Below are 23,611 nucleotides of genomic sequence, written 5' to 3'. Positions count from 1 at the left end.
GGGGGGAGGGAGGGTGTCCGGGAGCCTTGGCCCCCACGGGCCGGCAGGTTCGCTGTACAGCGAGGAAGACAGAGGGGCTGGCCCCCGGCTCGTGCAGGGCGCAGGCCAGCCCGGGATCCGGCCGGAGCTCCCGGGCCTGCTGCGCTGCCCCCCAGAAAGGTAGCGGAAGGTAATGCTGGGCGACTCCCGGCCGTCAGCCAGGAGGGAGGTAGGCTGGTGAGGTGGACCCGGCACCGTCCTGTTGGGTCCCCGGTGCGGGCAGTGCTTGAACGACCGTAATGCTTCAGGATGCCGCAGGCACATCCCCAAGCTCAGAGGTCAGGAGCCAGTGGGACCCTGCTTAGCCTGTAAAGAAAGGCTGCGGTTAGTGTCTCCTGCCCAGGTGGAGAAGCCGGAACCCCACCCGGGGCCCCGCACCATCAGCTTTCGGGGCAGTGGGCCAGTCAGGCCCTCCGCTCTCCTCCCAGAGTGCCTGTGTCTTCCTGACAAGAACTCTATTCTCATTCCTGGCTACACCTTAGAATCACTGGGAAAGCTTATGAAAATCCCCAACTCCAAGCAGCAGTCAGAGCCTCTGAGGCCAAGACCCAGGCATCCGTTCTTTTTGAAAGCTCCCCTGGGGACTCCAATGTGGCCACGGGTTAAGAGGAGGGGAAATAGACGGTTTCTTTAGGCTCTTTGGTTACAGCTCTGAATCAGGAAGTAAAAATCCACTAAAATACAGATGTGAGCTCTCTGTAAATAGACTACATATCGCAGCAAGAAAAATTTATGTTGGCACTAAAATTAGAACTTCCTGTCCCTAAGGGCTGTCTCGGAAAATCTTTCTAAGAAGCTGTCAAATCTTCTCCCTGTGGGTATTTAGGAGGATGGGTTCTCCTCTTGCTGGAATGCGACATGGGATGCCTCCTCAACCCAAGAGCCCTCTGAAACGCCAGGGGCAGCTGTGAGCTCTGCTCCCAGCTTCCCTACCTTCTGGTGACCTCAGGGAACACCTACCGTTTAGTGAATCCCGGCTCTGTGTACCCTTCCCTCCCAGCAGAGTGCGTCTCTCATCCTGTTTAATCCCTTCATTATTAGCACCAGGAGGTGGAATCTCTGTGCACGTGGTCGAGCTCAGAGCCAAAGAAACTTCCCGGGGTTGCACTGTGGGTGAGGAGCACGCAGGCCACATTTTGTAGGAGTCTCTGCAGACTCTTTGGTCCCCAGGTGGGGAAGTGACAGGCGTAAGGATGATGGGGAAGACGTGGGAGGTGCGTGCATGCACGTGTGAGTGTGTATGTGTGTAAACGGGATCACCCCTGCTTCTGAGATTGTGTCCTTCCTTCTCTTTGGTGTTCAAACGCACCTTCGAAAGTGAGACTTCTAGATGGCAGGGCTTTTTTCCCTTCCAATGGTGCTTACTTGGTAATATGAGAAGCTGGTCACTCTGTTATTCTCCAGCTTTCTTTTGTGAATTTTACACAAAACCCAAAGGCTGAGCCCCACTGCATCTGCCAGTATCCCCCCGACTTCCACCCTCCCCCAGCCCAGGAGTGGACTCCCGTCTGACGATGACGCAGAGCCTCTAACATGGGGCCTGCAGGCCGGGCCAGTTCTCCCAGCTCTGCTCTGTGTTTCCTGGGTCATTGCCACTCTGAGGATGGTCATACGGTTAAAGGAGCTGGTCTGGGCGTCAGGCAGAGGCCACGTTCACGCAGAGCTGGACATGGCCACAAATCCACATACCTCCCAGCCTTCATCCCTCACCGCCCTGAGGCCCACCCACATCCTCCAGACCACAGTGAAAGCCTCCACCTGGTCAGCACACCAACTAACCCGGGGGCAAGGTCAAAGCCCTGGACCGTGGACCCCGGTCATCACACCTGCCTGGGCAGGCACGGGGCCTGTGCCCCTGGGGCAAGGACTGCTTGAGCACCGGGCCTCCCTACCCCCTGCACAGCGGGGACTCCTCACCCTTCGATGATGCGGTTGTTGTCCTGGAGGTCAGACGCCAGCACCTTCATCTCCCCACAGAGCTCTTGCATGCTGTTCAAGGCCAAGCAAGAGAGGCAGTGGTGGCTAAACACCAAGGCAAGCCTACACCTAGACCTTTCCTGGGAGCCCCCTCTTCCCCCACAGCCCCACCGAGCCTCATTCCCGCCTCCCGGGCCTGGCAAGGGGCAAAGCCCCTAACATACACACATATGCTCACACGCACACACCCCATCTCTGGCACTTACTGGAGAACTAGGTCCTTCAGCGCAGAGCTGGGATAAGGAGCTGTCGGGGGTGGGGAGGCCTGAGCCCCCTGTGTTCTCTCCTGCAGGAGCTGGTGAGATAGTCGGTCAAGGATCTGAAAGAGCCATACTTTAGTCAGAAGGGATAAGTCAGCTCAGGTGCTGGGTGCAGTGAGGTGCGGGGAGGCATAAGAAATGCATAACAAAATTATCCCCAGCCCACATCCCTGGAGTGTCAAGAATTTCCCACAAGCACCCCCTTCTTATCCTGGGAGCCTGGGGTGCAGACTGTCAGGCTACCCTCTGTGTCTGACCTGGACCTGTCAGGACACAGTCGAGTCAGAAGATGTAGAGAAGGGGTGGGGGCAGCCCAGCACTGTCTCTGAAAGAATGTGTCCAGTGCTGGGGAGAGGAGGAGCTGTGTGGGCCTTACTCCTTGAAGAACAGCCCTTCTCTGTCCCTGCTGGCAACGCAAATGGCCTCTCAGAGTTGCCTGAGTTGGTCTTTTTGAGCAGAACAGATCAGACGACCAAGGAGTGTTCAGGTCACCTCCCTCGGGGAGCCTCCCAGGTTGAACAGGGCCCAGAAGATGTCCCAGGGTTTGGGAGCCTCTGCCCTGTTAGTGAGCACGCTTGTTCTGAGAACGCTGGGCACTGCCTTCTATCCTGGCAGGCCAGAGACCCTCCACGCCACACCAGAGTGCTCGGACGTGGTCAAGGACGGCTCTGCTGAGGCAGGGGAATGGCCCGGATGCCTCCCACGCGTCTGACTGGCGCGGCCCTGCTTGGCACGGCTAGGGCCCCAACGTGGCCCACCTTGCTGAGGCTCTCCTGGGCTCCCTGGGCTTCCGTGTTGCAGGCAGCCACAGAGCAGCCCACCAGGCGCAGGTGGCTCCTGGTCTCGTGCAGCAGCCTGGAGAGGGCAGAGAGGCGTCAGGGCCCGGCCCGCTGCCGGCCAGCACAGACACGGAGAGGCTTCCCACGTGGAGGCTGGGGCACTGGCCGCCCACCCTGCCCCTGCCCTTCCAGGAGCCCTCAGCCCACACCTGCCCCAGGTAAGGGTGCTGACGAGGGTCCTGGCAGCACCAGCACCGTGGGGGCCGCACGCCCCTCCCAGGCTGGGGCGCACAAGCCAGCGAGCTTAGTAAGCGAGGGCCTGGGTCAGGCTCCAGAGAGCCCAGACACCCGCTCTGGGGAGCTCAGACTGGGGCCTGCTGACGCCCCCATTTCCAGAGCAATATATATTATCATATGTGAGACAGATCGCCAGTCCAGGTCGATGCATGAGACAGGGCGCTCAGGGCCGGGGCACTGGGATGACCCAGAGGGATGGGATGTGGAGGGAGATGGGAGGGGGGTTCAGGATGGGGGACACGTGTACACCCGTGGCTGAGTCATGTCAAAGTATGACAAAACCACCACAATATTGTAAAGTAATTAGCCTCCAATTAAAATAAGTTAATTAATTTTAAAAAGACTCTTAAGAATTCTCTTTTCTCTCTAAGCAGAGGGAGTGAGCAAGGACACTGCCCCCACAACATTAAAAGGACGCCAGCTCCCGGAGGCTTCAGCCACTGCTCGACTCTCAGCCCTGTGACGCGTCAGAATCACTGAGCAGCATTCAAACGCCGCCGGCCAAGCCCATCTCCAGACTGTTAGATCAGAATGGGGGGTGGCCTCCAATGGGGGTCGCGGAAGCTGTCTTCTAAGGTGAGTCTCCTCTTCATCCTCAGAACCCGCCGCTCCTGGGAAGCGGCCCTCTCGGCTCAGGGAGGGGCTTGTCTGAGGGGCAGAAACCATGCACTCCCACAGGGGACAGCCTGGAGGGGGCTCCACATGGGGGCCCGCCTGGCCCTGCTTCCAGGCCACGTGTCCTCGTCTCAGTCCCCAGAGAGGGGGCTTCTGAACACAACCACCTGGGACGATGGAGAGAATCTAGATTTTAGACGCGGTCATACCCATATGCTAGACCTGGGTCTGCTATTTACTAGTGGTGTGGTATTAAGGAAGCAGCTGTTCTGAGAGCCTCAGTTTCCTCATCTGTGAAATGGGGTGAGAGTATCCACTGCGGAGGGCCGGCCTTGTGAGATTAAATGAGTTAACAGAAATCGCCCAGCAGAGGGCCTGGTCCACCCAGGGCCACAGAACCACCTTTCTCTGCTGTTGCTTTTGTTCCTCTAGAACCACCTCCCTCTCAGCTGGGGCTCTGCAAAGCCCAGGGCTGCCTGAGGAAGGGCCAGGCCTGGAGGGCCCCGGGAACCGAGTTCAGAAGGGAGGGCCAGTGTTACCTCATTTGCTTGCCGTGTGTGACCAGGGAGGCCTGGTACTTCTGCACACACTCCTCCTGGAACACCTGCAGGAGCCTTTTGGCTAAATGACTAAAATTCACCCTGAAAAGACAGAAACCGAGGCACAGAGATGAGCAGCCAGAGCCACCGGGGCACAAGCTTAGACTCCCGGCGCCTCCAGTGCCCGAGTGTCCGTCCCCTCGGTCTAGAGCAGGGCCACCTCCCCCAAGGAGGCGACGGCGCTCGCTCACATGCACGGCGATGGTCAGAGCGGCCAGCACACAGCACACCCCAGCAGAGGGATGTGCGAGAAGGATCAGGGGTCTCGGGAAACACACACATGCTTGAGCTCAGCCCCAGAGGGAAGGAGAGATGGTCATGTGTGTGTGTGTGTGTGGTCAGGGGTGCAGGCCTGTTACTGGCAGAGTGAGTCCTCAAATAAGTAAGAAGTCAGGGGGGCTTCCTGGAAGAAGAGAGTGTCCAGGAGACAGAGAAGCAGAGGGACATCCAAAGGAGAGCCTGGGCCAGAGCAGAAAGAGCCCAGAGCGGAAAGCGGTCCGTGATTAATCAGCGAGGGCGCCAGGGAAGGAAAGCCCTCACACAATCGTGTTCATGCCAGGTGTCAATCCAGTCCCATCAAGACTGCTGCTGAGAAACGCACCCCCCACCCGGCCCCAGAGTTAGTGCCCCCCAGCTTTCCTCCTGCCCAGCTGGGGCCTGGGGCCGGGGCCTTTTACCGCCTCTTGTCTGGCACAGAGACTCGCTGTCCCCTGGCGACACCCACCCTCCGGCTCACCCGCCTGCTGGGGCACAGGCCACTCACTTATCCAGCTTGTGAATCTGCTCCTCGTTGTAGCCCAGCCCTGAAGGAGACAGACAGGGCCGAGGTCACGCGTGCGATCGGTCAGCAGAGCAGAACGGCGCGAGGGCCGGGCGAGCGGCAAGGGTGAAGGCAGCCGCCTGGGCCCTGCCCGATGCTCCCAGCCCCGCAGAGCCAGAAGGACAGGCCGAGGGAGACTAGCACCCAAGACCCTGCATTATGCGCAGGCAGAGGCCCACGCGGGCCAGGCAAGCCCACGCATCGGGGGTGGTGGGACGGGCGCCCAGGGACTGCTCCAAGTGGGCACCGGCGGATGAGACGGGCCTTGAAGGACGTGTAGTCAGCCCTGATGCCTCATCCAGCCCTCCTCCCAGCAAGGCAGATGCTAACAGCTGGTGGACTCCATCCCTGGATATTCAGGCTGCAGACAGCTGGGCTCTGCAGCAGGGGGTCGCCTAAGCCAGGCCACCACCTTTGACCTTCCCTTCTCAGCCCAGCACGCGGCCCGCAGGGCTGAGCTTCTCACTGCCTGGGCTGCACCCTAATGCTCTCTGCACTGGGGAGGTGCTGCCCTCTCCTGGACTCCAGGGGAATGGCCTCTGGTTAGCGGCAGAAACGACGTGGTAAGGCGGTTCCTGCCACTGGGAGTCCCTGATAGCGAATCGCCTCCCTCCCTGGCCTCTTTGCCCTGGGCCCTGCGCTCAGTTGACTGTGAGGTCCAGGCGATCTGGGACGAGGCCCAGGTCTGCCTCCCTTCTGTTACCATAGAAGGGCGCTGTAGGCAATTGATTTTTGCCTTATCCGTCATTTGTAACCCACAGGATGGGAGTGAAGGGAAAGTGAGACAGTGCCCTGAAAATGACTGGGCATTTTCCACAATGCCATCTTTCCCCAGGTGTTGGCAGTGAAGCGTCATTTGTCCTGGTTCTTTACACACTTGAATAAAGGACTCTTACAGACTGATACAAGTGAAATTCTTTTTGAGGCTGTAAAATGGGGTGGCTCAAAGCAGCTGGACCCAGGTTGCTTGGGCTACTTACCTTTCCTGTGTCTCAGTTTCCTTATCTATAAAATGGGGAGGTTAACAGTGTCTTACGATTTTTATGAGCATCACATAGTTTTAAAAAATATACGCACTGTCCATAGAACAGTGCCCAGCACACAGGAGGTGCTCAGAGTGTAGCGGTCACAGGATGATGGGATTCCAGTGCTGGAGGCAGAGAAACCTCCGGAGGGCTCCTAACGTCACAGCAAAGGTGGTCAGCTGGGTGTCGGGCCAGGCTTCTTGAGCCCACGGCCCCCTGGCCTCAGGGAACAGGGCAGTCTTGGTTTTCCCATCTCCTGAGCTGTGCTCCCTCCAAGGTCAGACCCAGAGGCAGAACTGAGGCTCCCAAGGAGAGACCGTCATCTTTCAGAAACTGCATGTCCAACACGGCGGCCGTGTGGCTGCTTTGAACTTGAAGTGTGGCCAGTGCAGCTAATATGACGGAGAACCTGAATTTTTGTTTTAACTTAACGAATTTGATTAAATTTAAAAACTAAAGCAGTGTGCAACATTTTTTCCCTATCAAACACAGCTTTGTTGTTCTGGTAAAAGTACATGTAATTCTGTTAAAGAAATTAGCTTCTGAATAGAGATGTCCAGTATGTGTAAAATACACGTGGGACTGTGAAGACTTAGCACAGAATAAGACTGTAAAATATCTCTTTAATAATTGTTTCCATTGATTACATGCTGAAATGACAATTTGAACATATTGGGTGAAATAAAATACGTTATTAAAGTAAATTTCACCTGTTTCTACTTTTTACATTTTGGCTACTAGCGAACTTAAAATTACAAATGTGCCTGGCATTATATTTCTATGGGACAGTACTTTTTAGATAATCTTAGGGGTGGAAGAGAGCTTTACAATCAAGCCCATGCCCTCAAATGGTGATTCCCTGCACATGAGGAAATGCTAGGGGCATGTGGGCGAGAGGGCCAGTTCCTGGAGTGTGTTACCTCCCTAACCCCACGAGTCAGCTGGGGCCTCCCCAGGCTCCCCTTCCTGCACCAGTGACGCTAACTGGTATTTCTCCCCATCCTCCCCTTTCTGGAAAGCTTGACGACCTTAGTGAGCCAGAGACACAGACAGGGAAGCACTTCTTAAACCGTAAAGTGCTCTGCAAAGATGGGGGGTCTCGGTCAGGCCGCCTCTCCTATAGCACCCAGGTCTCAGCAGAGCCCCCAGGTGGCAACGGGTGCAGGAAAGGCTCAGGCCAGTGGTCTGCAGGGAGCCCCCCACCCCTCCCCACCCCCCGTACCCCAGGCCAGCTGCACCACCCGATGCTGCTGCGGTATTAGGAATGGCCAGCTAACCGGAGGGAAGGAGGGAGGGGAGAGGAGGGGGTTTGCCCTTCCTGTGGCTCACCTGGCCTCATTCTGGATTTCTTGAACTGTTTGTAGGTGAGGTACATCTTGTCCAAACAGCACTGAATCTGCTGGATGCTGTGGGCAGGAGACAGAAGAATCGAACCACACGGGTCAAGGGTGAGGGAGGCAGGGGATGGCTGTGGGAGAACGGGGCTGTCTCCCTGCAGAAGGAGCCTCGTTTTGGGGGGCCACAGTTCTGGGGGCCAGTCTGGGAGTGGGGTGACTCTTCTGTTTGTTTGAGGCATCTTTTGCTTAGCTAGTCATTTCTCATTCCTGTGTTTATTCTCTCTCTCTCTCTCTCTCTCTCGCTCACACACACACACACACACACACACACACACACACGCGCGCGCGGAAGAAGCCAGGCAGGACGCGCGGCAGGAAGGTGGCCTTTGCTGCCTAACAGGGCTTGGGAAGAGGTTCTGGGAAGGAGCGCTGGGCCCCGGAACAGGAGAGGTGGTGGCATCTGCATGCCAGAGCCCAGCAGGAACTTCTCTCCCCTGGCAAGAGCTAAAGTCGTGTTTTCTGTGCACGGAGAAGGAAGTTAAATAAAGAAGCAACAACCCTGGTTTGAAACGAGGATGAATCCAGGTCCTTGGTCCTGCCTGTAGACGGGGAGCTCAGGAGATGACCTCTCTACCCTCTCAGCCTGGGCTCTAAGGTCATTACTGTTTCTGCTTTTTCTTTTTCAGGATACACCCTGTTTGAGATGTTGGGGTGTGTGAGGGCAGTTCTTCCCCACCCGCCCCGGCCTGTTTGGCTTCATTTCCTCCCTGAAGCTCCCCCCAGGACCCCGTCTCCGCTGTTTCTGGAGAGCCCACGCTTGTTCCCAGGATCCTGTGGACCCCAGGACCCTCCCCAACTTGGCATCTGGGGTGGACAAGACCCTAGGTCCAGTCTATCCAAAAGGCTGGAGCCGGATCGTTCCAAATTCAGAGCCACCCTCTGATCTGAGAAGGGTGGGTCAGCACACATACACTGTATCATGGACCCCCCTGGGGGTCTAGGGCAGCACCTGTCATCACACACCCTCAACCTTCAGGACCATAAGAACGGTCACTTAAGTGGGATAAAGAAAGACCAGGCAGAGCCTCGTGTCAGTTTAGGGCAGGTTCTGCAGCTAAGACAGTGAAGAATCAGCTCCTTGGTGTTCAGAGCTTTCTGAATTCAGAAATGGGGACCTGAGCGTGTGGATCTGTGCAGACAGTGACTGTCGAGGCTGCAGGAGTGGGCCATGCCCTGGTCAAAGCCCAGGTGGCAGGCAGGGGCTCCACATACAGGCCGTGGGGGAAGGGATGATGGGGATTTTCCTGTTTGTCTGAATGCAGACTGGGGATTCAGGGGGGTAAATCCCTGGTGTAGGCCAAACACACAGTCTCTGGAAGCAGGCAGACCTGACCTGGGGCCCTGTCCTTTGTCATTTCTTGGCTGTGTCTCGGGGCAGAGGAAGCCTCATCATCTATAAAAGGAGCGCAAGAGTACTGGGGTGGGTTGCCACTGCCTTCTCCGATGGCACCTCTAAGACTCGTAATTCACTAACTCCCAGCTGAGGCAGGACCCCAGATCCTTGCCTCCTCTGGCCAGTTCCACGAGAAGGCCTTGGGTTCCCCGCCCCGACCCACAGACCCCAGCATCCTCGCCAAGAGAAGAGGGGAGGCGGGCTGACTCCTAACGGGGCCACCCGGCCCTTTGTGGCCTCCGCCCTTGCCCCACCTCCAGCCCGCCAAGAAGAAAATCCCACAGACCTTCTGTCCTCATGTACCTGATCCCGGTTCTTCACCAGCTCAGAGCGCAGGTCGCTCAGGGTCTTCTGAGTTTCCGTGATATTGTGGGAGCATCTGGAGAGGACCTCAGCCAACTGGGGGACACGAAGGCAGACCCCGCGGGGTCCTCAGTGAGGCTCGGATGGGAGCCTGGCCAGACCCCCGCTCTCAGCTCTGCTCCTGGCCGCCCATCAGCCCAGCCTCACTCACATTACGCAGCCTGGACCTCAGCTCTGCGGTCCTCTTCAGGTCCTGGAGCTCAGGCACCCCAGCCATGCCGCTAAACCTCGAGGGAAGGGTGAAAACAGACGTAAGGAACGGGCTCAGTGGCAAAGAATCCACCCGCCAAGCTAGAGACGCGGGTTCGATCCCTGGGTCAGGAAGTTCGCCTGGAGAAGGACATGGAACCCACTCCGGTGTTCTCACCTGGGAAATCCCAGGCACAGAGAAGCCTGGTGGCTGCAGTCCACGGGGTCACAAAGAGTCAGACACATCTTAGTGACTCAACAACAACCACCAGACACCAAGCGTGGCCTCGGATTGGATCCTGGTTTGGGGTGGAACCAGCCAGAAAAGAACACTTGGGGGCTGACTAGGGAAGTCTGGACATGGACACGCCCGTGTACAGATGAAATGTACTGACCTCGAGGGTCATAAGCGGAGAAAAGCAGGTTATAAAATAGCAGGCACAGGGAAATGCCATGTTGGTTAACACACAGGTAACAGAAAACCCCTGAGAAGGATATATGCAGATATCGTGTCTCTACAGTAGCAGGATAAAGCATTTTAATTTCATTTTTGCTGGTCTGTATTTTCTAACTTAGCACAATTAACATATCAGAATATGCTGTTTTTATACCATAATAATTAGGGAAGGAGAATCCTGTGTGTTTTGGCATGGGAATGAGAGGGCGGGGGTGCGGAGGAAGGAGGATTGGAGAGAATCAGGCACGAATGGGTGGGGGCTCCCTGAAGGCAGGGCAGGTCTGCTCACCACCACACCTGCAGTGTCTAAGCACCTGCCCAGCAGTGAGCTGGCCACCGGACCCTTCCTGCGGCTCATTTCCCTCTCCCAGCTGCACCGCAGCGCGGGCACCTGCCCAGCAGTGCGCTGGCCACCGGACCCTTCCTGCAGCTCGTTTCCTGCAGCTTGGTTTCCTCCTCCCCAGTCTCTCCCTTTTCCAAATCCATCACCCTGAACTGGCCCAAGTCAGAGGGTGGAGGGTGTGCAGCTCCCAGGACTGGGGCAGGGAGTCCTCGGAGGCGAGGACGCAGAGGCCCAGGGGAGGTGGGAGGAGGGTTCTGGGGATGAGCCTGCCTGCACCTCTGTCCTGCGGCCCCAGGGGCCCTGTGTGGGTGTGGGTGCTTCTCCCAGAGCCCTGCCCCAGGGCCCAGGGCAGCTGAGGGTCTCACTTTTCAGAGAGTGGACGGGGAGGACAGAGGCCCCTTCTCTTGGAGGCAGGGGGCTGCCTGGGAGCCTGAGGGGCAGGGTCCTCACAGGCCCACTGCCCGGAGGGACTGGAAAGTTGGGGAGGTGAGTGCAGCCAGCTGGAAGAGGGGGGCGTGCCCTCTCCGCTCAGCCTGGCAGGGAGGTTGGCAGCTCTGGACAGGAGGAGGCAAAGGGCACTGTTGGAAAGCCCCGGGGAGGAACAGACAGAGAGGAGGGGCCGGGCCTGCGCCCGCTGCGGCCCTTCCCCAGGCGGGACACCCACCTCTCAGGGCCGAGGCTGCTGCTGAGGAAGAGGAGAGCCATGCTCGAGAGCTCCAGCATCCGCCTGCATGTGGCCTGGAGCATCTCCCTGCCGAAGGGAACCCGATCAGAGCCTCCTCTTTCCCAGAACCGAGGGCCCAGCCCCAGGGCGGTGCTGAAGGGGGCCTGGGCTGCCTCTCCTGCCCGCCCACCCGGCCCTCAGGGCACTCACACGAACCAGTGCAGCCCCCGAACCATCAGCTCCTGCCCTCCCAGCAGAGTCTGTGCCAGCCGCAGGGCCTGGTAGCCGGCACCCAAGATGCCCTGAAACACACAGCAGGGCAGGGTGACGTCCTGCACCCCGACCCCTGCAGAACCCTCCTCCCTGCCAGCCGGCGGCCGCTCCCTCACCTTAGCTGTGCTGTAATCTGCCTGCAGATCCACTTTGGGGACAAACTTGGGAACGTCCAGAGCGGCTGCGGATGAAGACTGGGTCAGAGAGGGACGGCCGTCTGGCCCTGGGCAAGGTCTGAGCGCATCTTCCCCAGCCCCAGCTCACACTCGGCCTGCACCGCCTATGGGCCGCCTCCAGCTTCCCAGCTTGCCTAGAGCCCCACCTCCTAAGCCTTCAGTTCAGTTCAGTCGCTCAGTCGTGTCCGACTCTTTGCGACCCCATGAATCGCAGCACACCTTAAACGCCCTAAGTGTGCTTCTTTATGGCCTCCCTGGCGGCTCAGCTGGTAAAGAATCTGCCCACAACGCAGGAGACCTGTGTTCGATCTCTGGGTTGGGAAGATTCTCTGGAGAAGGGAAAGGCTACCCACTCCAGTATTCTGGCCTGGAGAATCCAAGGACTGTATAGTCCATGGGGTTGCAGAGTTGGACGTGACTAAGTGCCGTGCACAGTCACGGGGCTTTTCTCACAACTGCAGTCCCTCTCTGCCCCCTTGTGCCCACGTTGGAGAACGACAGCCAGGGCCGCAGAGAAGAGACTCAAACCACTCCTCCCACCCAGTCCACGGGGTTGCAGAGTCCCTCAGGACTGAGTGAACTGGGGCTCCTGGTGGCTCAGATGGTAAAGAATCCACCTGCAATGCAGGAGACCCCAGTTCACTCCCTGGGTGGGAAAGATCTCCTGGAGAAGGGAATGGCAACGCATTCCAGCATTCTTGCCTGGAGAATTCCATGGACAGAGGAGCCTGGCGGGCTACAGTCCACGGGGGTCCCAAAGAGTGGGACACAATTGAGTGACTAACACTCTTCACACTCGGGGGTTTTAAGGTGAATTCCCCTCCCAGCCTTGGGGACCCTGAGGAGGAGGATGAAATTGGGATCATTCAAATGAGGAGTGATTTTTTGCTAGAACTTGCAGAACAGAGCTCTGGGTCCCTGACTGCCTGCCCTTCTCTCCAGCAGCTTGGGCCCCTGCTTCCTCCAACACAAACTCAGAGGCTTCCCATCAGGCATGGACTGCAGACAGCAGGTGAAATCCAGCCCTCCCTGTTTCCCTTGGAGTTTCTATCACAGATCTCTGGATGCCGTGACGCAGGTTGGTCCAGCCACCGGCCCGAGTCCCACGGCATTTCAGAGGCACATATGGTATTAGCACCCAGAGATGCCTCCACACCCTGGGGGCCCAAAGACATACCCACAAAGCAAATGAACCAATATCCTGGATTATAAGCCTCTGGCCCTTGGAAGAGAAAGTGAGGAGGAGAAAAGGTCCAGCCTGGGTGGCCCTACTCACGGTCCCTGAAGGCCAGCCCCTTGGGGGGCTCGCTGGCTGTGCTGAACAGGGTCAGGGGGCTGCTCGCTGTGGTGTGGGCGATGTGCTGAGCAGAGAAGCCGGGCTCAAGGACACACAGGTGACCCTCAAAGAGGTACTCCTGGTGCTGGGGGGCCACGCCTGTCTGCTCATACACGGCCTCCAGGAAGATGGCTATCCTAGAAAACCAGGAACAGAGGCAGGAGAGGAGGAGGTGAGGGGGTGTCAACAGGCAGGAATCAGCGTCAGGGTGACCCACACACAGCTAAGACTTGGGCTCCGCTTTTCAGAGGGAGGGACTGGGTTTTTTTTCCTCTCCAGGGTTGAGAGACAAAGGGTAGAGGTGGTGTCCTGAAGCGGATGGAGACGAAGTCCGGTGTCCGGCCTCTGCCTTCACGCCGCTCCTGCCACGCCCCCTAGAGGCACCTAGGGAGCCTCGTCCCCTAGGGTCACCCGGGACTAGGGCTCACCTAGTCCCCCGGAAAGCTCCAGAAATAAACGGTTCTACCAGTAATCCACTGGGGAGTGCACTGGCGGTGAGCGTGTGCTTGCGCACACACACCCCTCAAGAGGTTTCTAATGCACGTCAGCTTTGTAAAGGTTGCTGAATCTCTCAAGTTCCCAGCAAGGAACACTGGTTAACTTGACGGAACTAGTACTTTCACAACCTGAGGTTGGACCCAGAAGCTTCCGTATCTAAGCGCCCCACAGAGCCCGGTGGGACAGGCCCCTGGGCCCGGGGCGGGGCTGCGGGGGAGGGACGGAGAGGCAGGGCCCCGCGCTCACGCCGCTCACGTGTTGTGCGCGTGGACATAGACGCGGTGCAGGACTGCCTGGGGCAAGGAGAACACGTGGATCACGCCTCGCTGCAGGATGTCGCTGGTCTCCGCGAAGAACTGGTCGAAGCCCCAGCACTTGGCCTGCTCTACCTCCAGGATGTTGGCCAGGATGGGCACCAGCTGGCTCTGCAGACCCCTGCCCCCGGGACACGGAGACAGTCAGGGGCTGGGGGCCCAAACTTAACCTCCTGGAGGAGGTAATGGGGGCGTCGGGTGAGAAAGCCCTGGAGAGCCAGGACCGAGGGGGTGCGGCAGGGTGGGGTGGGGAGGAAAAGCCAGAAGGGTCTTCCAGCTCCAGGGCGAGAAACTGGGGCTGGGAAGGGAGAGGGGGGAACCCAAGCCTGTGGCCCAGCGGGGGCTCCCGCTGGGCCAGGCCTCTGCCCAGAGGAGGACCCAGGGCCGGGCTGGGGTCCGCATCCCCCCTCCTGCAGGCTCTCACTCACATGGACAGCTGGCAGGTGATGGGCAGGGTGTAGCTCCACTCCAGGGGCCCATTCTCCCGCCTCTGGGTGCCCGCAATGGCCCCGGCTGGCTTCTCCGTGGTGATGCGATACCTGGGGGGTGGGCAGGACCAGGTTACCAGGACCCCCCGCCCTGCCTGTGACGCTTCCAAGAGAGGACAGACTCGGCCTGGAGGCTTGCTGTCCCCTCTTTCTGTTTCGTCTGCCCCTCACCACTCATCCGTGCCCGCCTGTCTCCCCAACGTGCCCGTCACCTCCCCTGCACCCCACAGTCCACCCTCCCCTCCTCTAAAGTCCAGCTACCCTGCCAGCCCCCACCCAAGGCAGGCTCCTTCCCCTTTCCCTAACTTAACACGGGTTCCGCCGGCTTTGACCCCTGAGCTGAAGGAGCACTGACCTTCCTGCAAATCCACCTGAAACCTATTTTCTCTGGTGGTGCCCTCCATGGGAGCAGCCACAGTCTCTGGATAAGACAATGGGAAACCCTGAGGGACCTGGGATCAGGAGGCTGGATTCTTGTGCCCACCCCCGCCCCGTCCTTTGCCCTGGCAGGCTTTGTGACCTTGGGCAGATTGCTTTGGGAACCTTGGCTGAGATGTGGTCAGCCCAAACGGGGTTGGGGTGGGGCTCAAGGGAAGCACGGGCCTTGGATGTGGTCTCCCATCAGCCAGGGACAAGGCTTGGCTTCTTAACTGATGGACGGACATCCAAGCATCTAAAGGGGTTGTGTGTGCACTCCAGCGCCTCAGGGCCCACCGCCAGAGGCCGAATGGGGAACCCAGCAGGGACCAGCGGGACGTCCAGGCCCGCCCCCTGCCCCGTGGGTCGCCGAGGGTCCCCTTGATTGCCGAGGGTCCCCATGGATCGCCGTACATGATCTCCTTGTTGCGCCGGGGCCCGCCAAATGGGACGAAGGGCAAGCTGCCGGTGGCTGCGTGGTACAGGGTCACCCCGATGCTCCAAAGATCCACGGTCACCCCAAAAGCTTTCTGCTGGGGCTTGCGAAGCACCGCCCGCTCGTACATGTCAGGGTGCTGCCGCCGGGGAACCAGAGAGCAGTCAGGGAGGGGGACGGGGCAAGGGTCTGAGCAACCCTGGCCCCCCGCTCGCCACCCCCCCCCCCCATTCAGACTGCCTTCTCCCACCTCCAGGAGGAAACAGAACCATCAGAATACATCTCCTGGGTCATCTCCTAAGTGAGTGTGCCACAGGCTTATCAGCCTCTGCTCTGGGGAGAGTGGTGAGCAGCAGGGTCCATCCTCCACGAGGATCTGATCAAGGGCTTGACTGAACAAGGGAGGCCTGGCCCGGGGCCTGGCAGGGGGCCTGTGCAGGGGGCCTGGCAGGGGATCTATGCAGGGGGCCTGGGCAGGAGGTCTGTGCAGGGGGCCTGGGCAGGGGCTCTATGCAGGGGGCCTGGCCCGGGGCCTGGCAGGGGGCCTGGCAGGGGGTCTGGCAGGGGGTCTATGCAGGGGGCCTGGCAGGGGGCCTGGGCAGGGGGCCTGGCAGGGGGTCTATGCAGGGGGCCTGGCAGGGGGCCTGGGCAGGAGGTCTGGCAGGGGGTCTATGCAGGGGGCCTGCCAGGGGGCCTGGCAGGGGGTCTATGCAGGGGGCCTGGGCAGGGGGTCTATGCAGGGGGCCTGGGCAGGGGGTCTATGCAGGGGGCCTGGCAGGGGGTCTATGCAGGGGGCCTGGCAGGGGGCCTGGCAGGGGGTCTATGCAGGGAGTCTGGGCAGGGGTTTTGGGGGGGGTCTGGGCAGGGGGCCTGGCAGGGGGGGCTGGGCAGGGGGTCTGGGTAAGGGGTCTGGGTAAGGGGTCTCTGCAGGGGGCCTGGGCAGGGGGTCTATTCAGGGAGTCTGGGCAGGGGTTTGGGGGGGCGTCTGGGCAGGGGGCCTGGAAGGGGGTCTGGGCAGGCCTCAGCACTGACCTTTTGGCCTGGGAGAAGAGAATGAATTATTCTGGGGTTAGGGTTAGGGGTGAGGGATGACCCTCCTGGACCCAGGGGGATTGGACGGGGCCCCCAGAGGGGCGCCAAGAGTCCCAGGGTGCAGGCTGGCCCCCACGCTGCTCACCAGATACTCCTCGGTGCCGTAGACTGAGACGAACTTCTCGTCGTCATCCAGCTCGCGGGCGGCCCCGAAGTCGGTCAGCTTGTAGATGCTCTGGCCCTCCTCGCCCAGCAGGCGCATGATGTTCCCAGGCTTGATGTCGCGGTGCACGATGCCGTTCTCCCGCAGGTGGTTCATGCCGGCCGCTGCCACGGACGCAGGGCTGCTAGTGGCTCCAGTCGGGGCCGGCCCAGCGGTGGGGCCCATCCCGGGGGAGAAGCCACGGACAGAGGGTGACACCCAGGGGTCCCCAGGGGCCTCGGGCACAGCAGGAGGACAGAGGTGGACACGGGGCAGGGTGTGGAGTGTCAGGGTTGCCTGTGGTTCCCTGGAAACCTGAGGGGGATGGTGGCTCTGCTTCCCAGCGGAGGGCACTCAGTTACTCCCCATCTTTCTTTTTTTTTAATTGTGGTAAACTATACCTAACAAAATTTACATTTTAACCAATTTTTAAGTGTACGCATCAGTGGCATTAAGTACATTGACATGGCTGTGCAGCATCACCTCGAGTCTCCAGACCTCTGTCAGTGTCCCAGACAGGAATTCCACCCATTAAGCACTCACTCTCCACACCCTCACCCTCAGCCCCTGGCAATCACTTTCTACTTAGTGTTGCCATGGACTGAATCTCTCCAGGTTCCTCATATAAAAAGGATCACAGAGTAGTTGTCCTTGTGTGGCTGGCTTTTTTCACTCAGCACAGTGCCTTCCAGGTTCATCCAAGTGTGCGAATTTCCTTCTTTTTTAAGGCTCACTAGTTAATCCGTCCCTTGCATGTTGCACACTTTGTTTATCCGTTCATCTGTCTGACGTGTGGATTGTTTTTGCCCTTTGGCTATTACTGTTATAGCCAAGAGGCAAGAACAATAGCCAGGAGGAGATGGTGAGGGAGAGGGAGCCAGTCCGTGGGGTCACTGACAGTCAGACATGACTGGGCAACTGAGCAGCAACAGCATCATGAGTCACAGCAGCGTTATGAATCGTGCCGTCATGGACAACGGTGTACCACCCGCCTTTAATTGTACTCTGGAACTGGAGTTGTAAACTGCCAGTCTGCAGGAAGCAGACCCTGGGTTCTGTCCGCTCACTAGCGTCTGTCCCAGGTCTGTGCGCGGGGCGCCTCTTAGATGCCAGTGCTCTTGTGTCTGGATGCTTCTTCCAGAAACGCCACACCCCTGGGACTCTGCCTGCCGCTGAGGGCGGGGTCTGGGGCTGGACTGGGGAGGGGAGGGGCTCACCCACGCAGCGCAGCACCACCAGGAACTCGTCCTCGGGCAGCCCAAAGGCGTTCTCGGGGCTCTCCAGCACGCTCAGCAGGCTCCCGCTCGAGCAGTACTCCATGACCAGCACCTTCTGCCGGCCGGCCCCCTGTGGGAGAGGGACGGGGTCTTGGGGAGGGCACTTCTCCCCTTTCCCAAGCTGTGGTGGCTCGGCCCGGGGCCCAGAGCCCCCATTTTATAGGTTTCCACTTCTAGCTGGCCTTCTCTCTTCTGACCTCAAACTGAGCCCAAGGTCACCTTTTCCAGGAAGGCTTCCTTGATTAGGCCCCACTCCACAGCCTGATTTTCCTATGCAGTGCCCACAGCCCCTTGGCAGCCTTTCTTCCTCTCCAGGTGACCCACTGATGAGCATGTGCCAAGTCTATTATTCCGTGACCCGACTGGGTCAAAGACAAGACCGCGCTCCTCTGACCGAGCACCAGACCCACCGTCTCCTCCACCGCGAAGAGCTTGATAATGTTCTGATGGTTCAGCTTCCGCAGGACCTCAAACTCCCTCACCTGCACCTCGCGGGGCCGCAGGTAGCTGGCCGTGTTGAAGACCTTCACAGCAACCAGCTCCCCGGATTTCTGTCATGGGGGCAACAGAAGTGGCACCCCTGCCCTGGGAAGCACACCCTGCCTCTCATTTTCCATTCAGACTCAAAAGAGCTAACCCCAGGGATGAGCCAGGGTAGCTTGGTTGGGGATGGGGGCTCCCACCCTGAGCTCCTTCCCCTCCCCAGTGGGGGTCCACGGCCGGGCCTGCTGCAGCACTGGGCGATGACAGGACCCTGGCACACCTGATACCCAGCGGGGGATGGTTTGTTGTTACTGCTATTGTCGCTACTGGCAGTAACTACGGTGGCAGCTAACTCTCCCCGGCGTTAGCAGCACCGTCCTGTCTGGCTTCAGCGCTTAAGTCCAAGACAGTGCAGTGCATCTCGTGTCCAGTACAGCCCTCAAGGCGATAAAGGCAGGATAAATCCAAACGGGTCCCCCTGCCCCCCTGCTGTTCCCAGATTTGCCGCCAGCTCCCCTGGACGTTGGCTCGCGTCTTTGTCCCTCTCTCTCCAGCCCCAGAGCGTGCCCAGTGGGCATCACCCCAGAAGCCCTTTTCCGACCCCCGCACCCCTTCCCTGCCTCAGACAGTGCAGATCAGAGGAGCCTGCCCAGACACACTCCAGCCCCACTGGGGACCGACCTGCCGGGCGCACGGGGCGGGGTGGCCGGGTGGGCGCCTACCTTGTTGCGGGCCTTGTACACGCTGGCCGTGGCGCCCTGCCCCAGCAGGTCGTCCGTGTGCCACAGGTAGTTGACGGTGCTCTGCATATCCCGCTCCCGGCCGGCCGACCGCCTTCCGCCCTGAAGAGCACACTGGTGTCCAGGGCGGCACCTGAGCTGGGGTGGACACTGGGGGCCCAGCCGGTAAGTGTGCCAGAGACCACCCCGCGGAGGGGCTCCACACAGTCACTCTGGAGGCCAGGGGGCAGGGGCAGAAATGGAAAGCACAGGAAGATGAAGTAACTTCCCCCAAAAGAAGCCCCACCACCAGGCCCTCAGCACACAGCCTGGCCCCGTCCCCTCGCAGGGCTTTGTCCCCTCCCGACTCCGCACGTCCTTGTCGTTCCCACCCTGGGCAGGCCACTCTGCAGGGACAAGCCCGTTTCTCTGCCGCCTCCCCTCAGCACTGGGAGTTCTGGGTTTTGGCATCCAGGCCTGGATTGTCCCAGGAAGCAGAAAGTGCTTGAAGGAACGGCTCCAGGTCAGACAGCGTCACCCACATCACCACAAATCTCCAGGATTGCAACACGAGCCGGGGCCTTCCCCAGCGCTCCGGGGGCCACCACTTCCTGCTGCTGTCAGCCACGGCCAGCAAGCCAGCCTGGCTAGGTCAGCGCTGCTCGGGGAGGTGTGTGTGAGCGAGCATGTGTGCACGGGTGTGTGTGTGTATGTGAGTGAGTGTGTATACATGGGTGTGTGTGTGCGTGAGCATGTATGCGTGGGTGTGTGTGTGTGTGGGGGTGTGTGTGTGGGGGTGTGTGTGTGTGAGTGACCATGTGTGCACAGGTGTGTGTGTGAGAGTGAGCATGTATGCATGTGTGTGTGAGCATGTGTGCACGGGTGTGTATGTGAGTGAGCGTGTATACATGGGTGTGTGTGTGTGCGTGAGCATGTATGCGTGGGTGTGGGTGTGTGTGTGGGTGGGGGTGTGAGTGAGCATGTGTGCACAGGTGTGTGTGTGAGAGTGAGCATGTATGCACAGGTGTGTGTGAGAGCATGTATGCATGTGTGTGTGTGTGAGCATGTGTGCATCTCTGTGTGTGAATGAGCCTGTATGCACGGGTGTGTGTGTGTGTGAGCCTGTATGCACGGGTGTGTGTGTGTGTGAATGAGCCTGTATGCACAGGTGTGTGTGTGTGTGAGTGAGCATGTATGCACGTGTGTGTGTGTGTGTGTGTGTGTGTGTGGAGGGGTGGGGGAGGCAGGAGACCATCACATCCAGAAGCTCTGGCGGCCTCGGGAGGATCTGAAACCCCTCTGCGGCTCTGTTCCCCGTATTTGCCCCCACACCCTTCTCTCCAAAGGCCAGTTCCTCTCAAGCAACTGACTGCAGAGAGAGCAGCCTCAGGAGTTACATTCGGGGCTGCTCTGAAGAGTGGGGCCAGGGCTAATCTTCATGAGAGGGGCCCCCACCCGCTAGATACTCTCGGATGAGGCCGGACTAGCCCAGGCTGCTTCCTGGTCTACCCTCTCAAAGGTGGTCAACCCTAGGGTCACTATGCCTGGAATCCCACAGCTCCTTAGCTTCAAGCCCTCTCTCTGTAAGCTTTTATTTTTTTAATGGGACTCTTAAGAAGGTCAATTCCTTGAGCCAGAGGCCACTTGGAGAGATCAGAGGTCAATTCCAGTTTCAGAAGACAGATTGGTGTTTATAGTTTTATAGAAGCTGCTGAGAGGATGAGTCTCTCTGAAGACAAGGTAATAGCTCAGCAGAAATGAGCTGGTGAGGTTTTCCCCTGCGAGGCTGTGGAGGAATCAGCCCGCGGGCCCGGGGCTGAGGAACCAGGTAGGATATCCTGAAATCAAGGCCAAATGTCCAGCCAGGGGAGGCTTCAGCTCCTCCAGAGTCCTCCCCAGGGCTGGTTCTGGGGCCTCGCGCAGCTGCAGGTGCGAGGGAAGGGCAGCTGGCGCAGAGAGCAGAGTACCACAGGGCTGGCGTGCCCTGGGCTCTCTCCTGGTCCAGCCAGGGCTGTGCCCAGGGCCCCACAGCAACACATCTGGTCAGGTGTGCGTGCTCCGCGGCCCCCAGCGCATCAGCTGGTGCCCCGAAGGTGCTGGGGTGGATGAGGGCGGTGGGCCACGAACCAGCTGCCCCACCCCTCCCCCTCCGTCTCCAGGCACTACAGCGGCCTGAAGCACTTACCCTGCTCTCTGCGCAACCCGGATCAGGCAGAGACTCTCCCCGGTAAGAGTGTGCTATGCTTTCTGTCTGTGGCCAGTCCAGGAGCTGAGCTGCACCGGAAAGAGGAGGGCGGATGAGAGGCACCCCTGGGCGCTGTTCATTCTCAGCCTCCATCAAAGGCCTCCTGGCCCCAGCCCTTTAACCCTTTCCTGTTTGTCACCCTCCCCCACAGAGCCGGGGGTTTCCAGCCTAGACCGTACCAGGCTCCAGGAGACTGTTTTCGCCACTCCCACCCCTCAGGGGCTTGGGCCAGTGAGCAGGACCCTGGGAGAGGTGAGAGTCAGCCCCAGAAGCGAGGCAGAAAAGGAAATTACAGAGGCAGCGCTGGAGGCTGGCATTGGACGCTTGGAAGGGAGCATAGGAGTTCTCCGCTGCACCATAACAAACCCTCCCTGCCTCTCAGGGCCTCCAAGCCATCCTTTGCAAGGGTGCCCATCTGAGATGGTGCACAGGGCACCTCGGGGCGGGGGGGCAGCAGCCTCAGAGAGATACGCGGCGGGGGGCAGGAGCCCGCAGAGCCGACCCCACCGGCCAGCACCCTGGCACTTCGCTGATTGCTGTCCTGCAGCTGCCTGGCTCCCAGATGCCCCCATTCAACCCTCCTCCCCCCAGCATGGACTCTGCACACTCACCCCATCTCGGCTGAGGGACAGGCAGGCTGTGGGACTGGGAGGCACCCCTAGACTTTCAGGGCTTGCTGCCCTGCACGGGCCGCATCCGTGGCATCCTGGTGGCCATGGGTCTCGGAGACCTGAAGATGGGCGGCCGTGTGCCGCACCAGGAACTCAGCCCTACGCGCTCTGCTCTCTCCCACTTCCTGATTTCCTTCCTTCTCTCTCTCTTAAAGAGACAGAGGCAGCTGGAGGCCGCCACCAGCCTGGCAGGGAGGAGAAAGAGGATGCTCTGAGTTCCCAAGTGCAGGCGACAGAACCCGGGTCTGGGCCACGAAAGAGGCCCGGCACTGAGGCTGGGCGGCTGTGGTGGGCCGCGGGGTGCTATTTTTGTATATCGCTGTGGTTCGCCTGAGCAGGGAAGTTTGGAACTCAGCCTACAGTCTACAGAGCAGGTTGGGCCAGTTAACCGAGTAAAGAACTGCCTGGGAAAGCCAACTTCCCACACCCAGGAGCCCCAGGGAGGGCCAGGACCTCTGGCCAGCCACTTCTAGGAGTTTGGTCTGACTCATCTTTCCAGGGAGTCTGCAGAGGTCTTAGAGGAAGCACCGGAGCCCAGGTTATGCCCTCCAGGGCGACCTCGAGCACAGCACACGACCCCTGCCAGATGGTCTTCTCACCCAAGGCCTGAGGACGGTCACATTTACCCCGCTGGGTGTGAGGGCAACATGGCAGAGCCTACTTGGGAATGCCTGGGAAACTGCGCAGTACTTTACAGACAGGCACTGAGGTCAGTGAGGTTCACACACCTTCAGGAATTTGCCCACGATCTTCAGAGGCCAGCTGAGGCTGGAACCCAGGGGTGCCAACTGCCCAGTCAGGACTCCAGATCAAGTTCCCGAGAAGGCTGGAGAGGTCTGCCCAGCTGCGGTCAGCTCCCAGATGGCAGTGGATAAGAAATGGTTAAAGCCAGGAAATTCCATGTTTCAATAGAAAGCTGGAGGGACTTTCCCATGGCCACACCTGGTGGTTTCCTCCAGCAGCCCCACCCCCAGCCCATGGCACCAGAACAGGAGCCCGAGCTCACCGAGGTGCACCCTGCCCCCACCCCCGCAGGCAGAGATGCTGGTGTGACCCAGAGGGGCTGCCCTGCCCGCTGGTGCAGCAGGACCAGGAGAAACATCCCTGAGACCTCGTGTTCTGCACTCAGAAGTCCCAGCTTTCCCCGTCTGCTATACGGTAGAATTGTACTTCCTTGAGACCCTCTGATTTGGCGGGGCCATGTGATTTCTATTTTTTTTTAAATTTACTTCATTGTTTCCTTTTAAAAGCTTCTTTTGCTGTCATTTCTTTTTCTTTTTTTTCCTGCATTGGGTGTTTGTTGCTTTGCATGGACTTTCTCTCGTTGCAGCAAACAGAGGCTACTCCTGGTTGCTGTGAGGTGGCTTCTCTTGTGGCAGAGCACAGACGCTCAGGTGCGCTGGCCTCAGCAGTTGCAGCCCGTAGCCTCTAGAGCTCAGGCTCAGCAGTCGTGGTGCACAGGCTTAGCTGCTCTTGCAGCACGTGGAATCTTCCTGGATCGGGGATCAAACCTGTGTCTCCTGCACTGGCAGGTGGATTCTTATACACCGTGCTGCCAGGGAAGTCCCCATGTGTGTGTTCTTAACCAAACCATTTAATTGCTGATGTAGAACAGCACCCCCACTCCCGCGCCCCCCCCCCCCCCCCCCCGCCAGCCCCTGTGACAGTGTGACTCGGTTAAATGTGGTGATCAGTCTGGGTCCCTGCGTGACTATGGCGCAGAGACCCCCACCCCCACCCCCCGCTGGCCCACAAGGAAGGGATGTTTTAAGTCACTGAGATTTGCAGTTTAGCCAGCTTATGGCTAAAGCTCGACTCATTTGCCCC

General features: G+C 59.2%; 1 protein-coding gene across 1 annotated transcript; it reads right to left on the bottom strand.

The window, feature by feature from the left end:
- Nucleotides 1-311: 311 nt before the first annotated feature.
- IKBKE (inhibitor of nuclear factor kappa B kinase subunit epsilon) lies at nucleotides 312-21,804 on the bottom strand. The gene is made up of 22 exons (XM_052653982.1): nucleotides 21,725-21,804; nucleotides 21,054-21,142; nucleotides 18,872-18,991; nucleotides 18,077-18,217; nucleotides 17,607-17,736; nucleotides 16,333-16,514; nucleotides 15,134-15,294; nucleotides 14,243-14,353; nucleotides 13,756-13,935; nucleotides 12,943-13,139; nucleotides 11,607-11,671; nucleotides 11,428-11,519; nucleotides 11,218-11,304; nucleotides 9,716-9,791; nucleotides 9,488-9,600; nucleotides 7,741-7,817; nucleotides 5,330-5,369; nucleotides 4,507-4,608; nucleotides 3,035-3,131; nucleotides 2,223-2,335; nucleotides 1,957-2,028; nucleotides 312-345 (listed from the first exon to the last, which is right to left on the bottom strand). The coding sequence occupies exons 3-22, from the start codon at nucleotides 18,956-18,958 to the stop codon at nucleotides 312-314; spliced, it is 2,157 nt and encodes a 718-aa protein (XP_052509942.1). The 5' UTR covers nucleotides 18,959-18,991; nucleotides 21,054-21,142; nucleotides 21,725-21,804.
- Between the last annotated feature and the right edge of the window lie 1,807 nt (nucleotides 21,805-23,611).

The sequence above is a fragment of the Budorcas taxicolor genome, chromosome 16 (genome assembly GCF_023091745.1).
Source record: "Budorcas taxicolor isolate Tak-1 chromosome 16, Takin1.1, whole genome shotgun sequence".
In the NCBI taxonomy this organism is placed as follows: Eukaryota; Metazoa; Chordata; class Mammalia; order Artiodactyla; family Bovidae; genus Budorcas; species Budorcas taxicolor.
The sequence above is the reverse complement of the archived record's forward strand: the minus strand, read 5'-3'. Positions and strand labels throughout refer to the sequence as shown.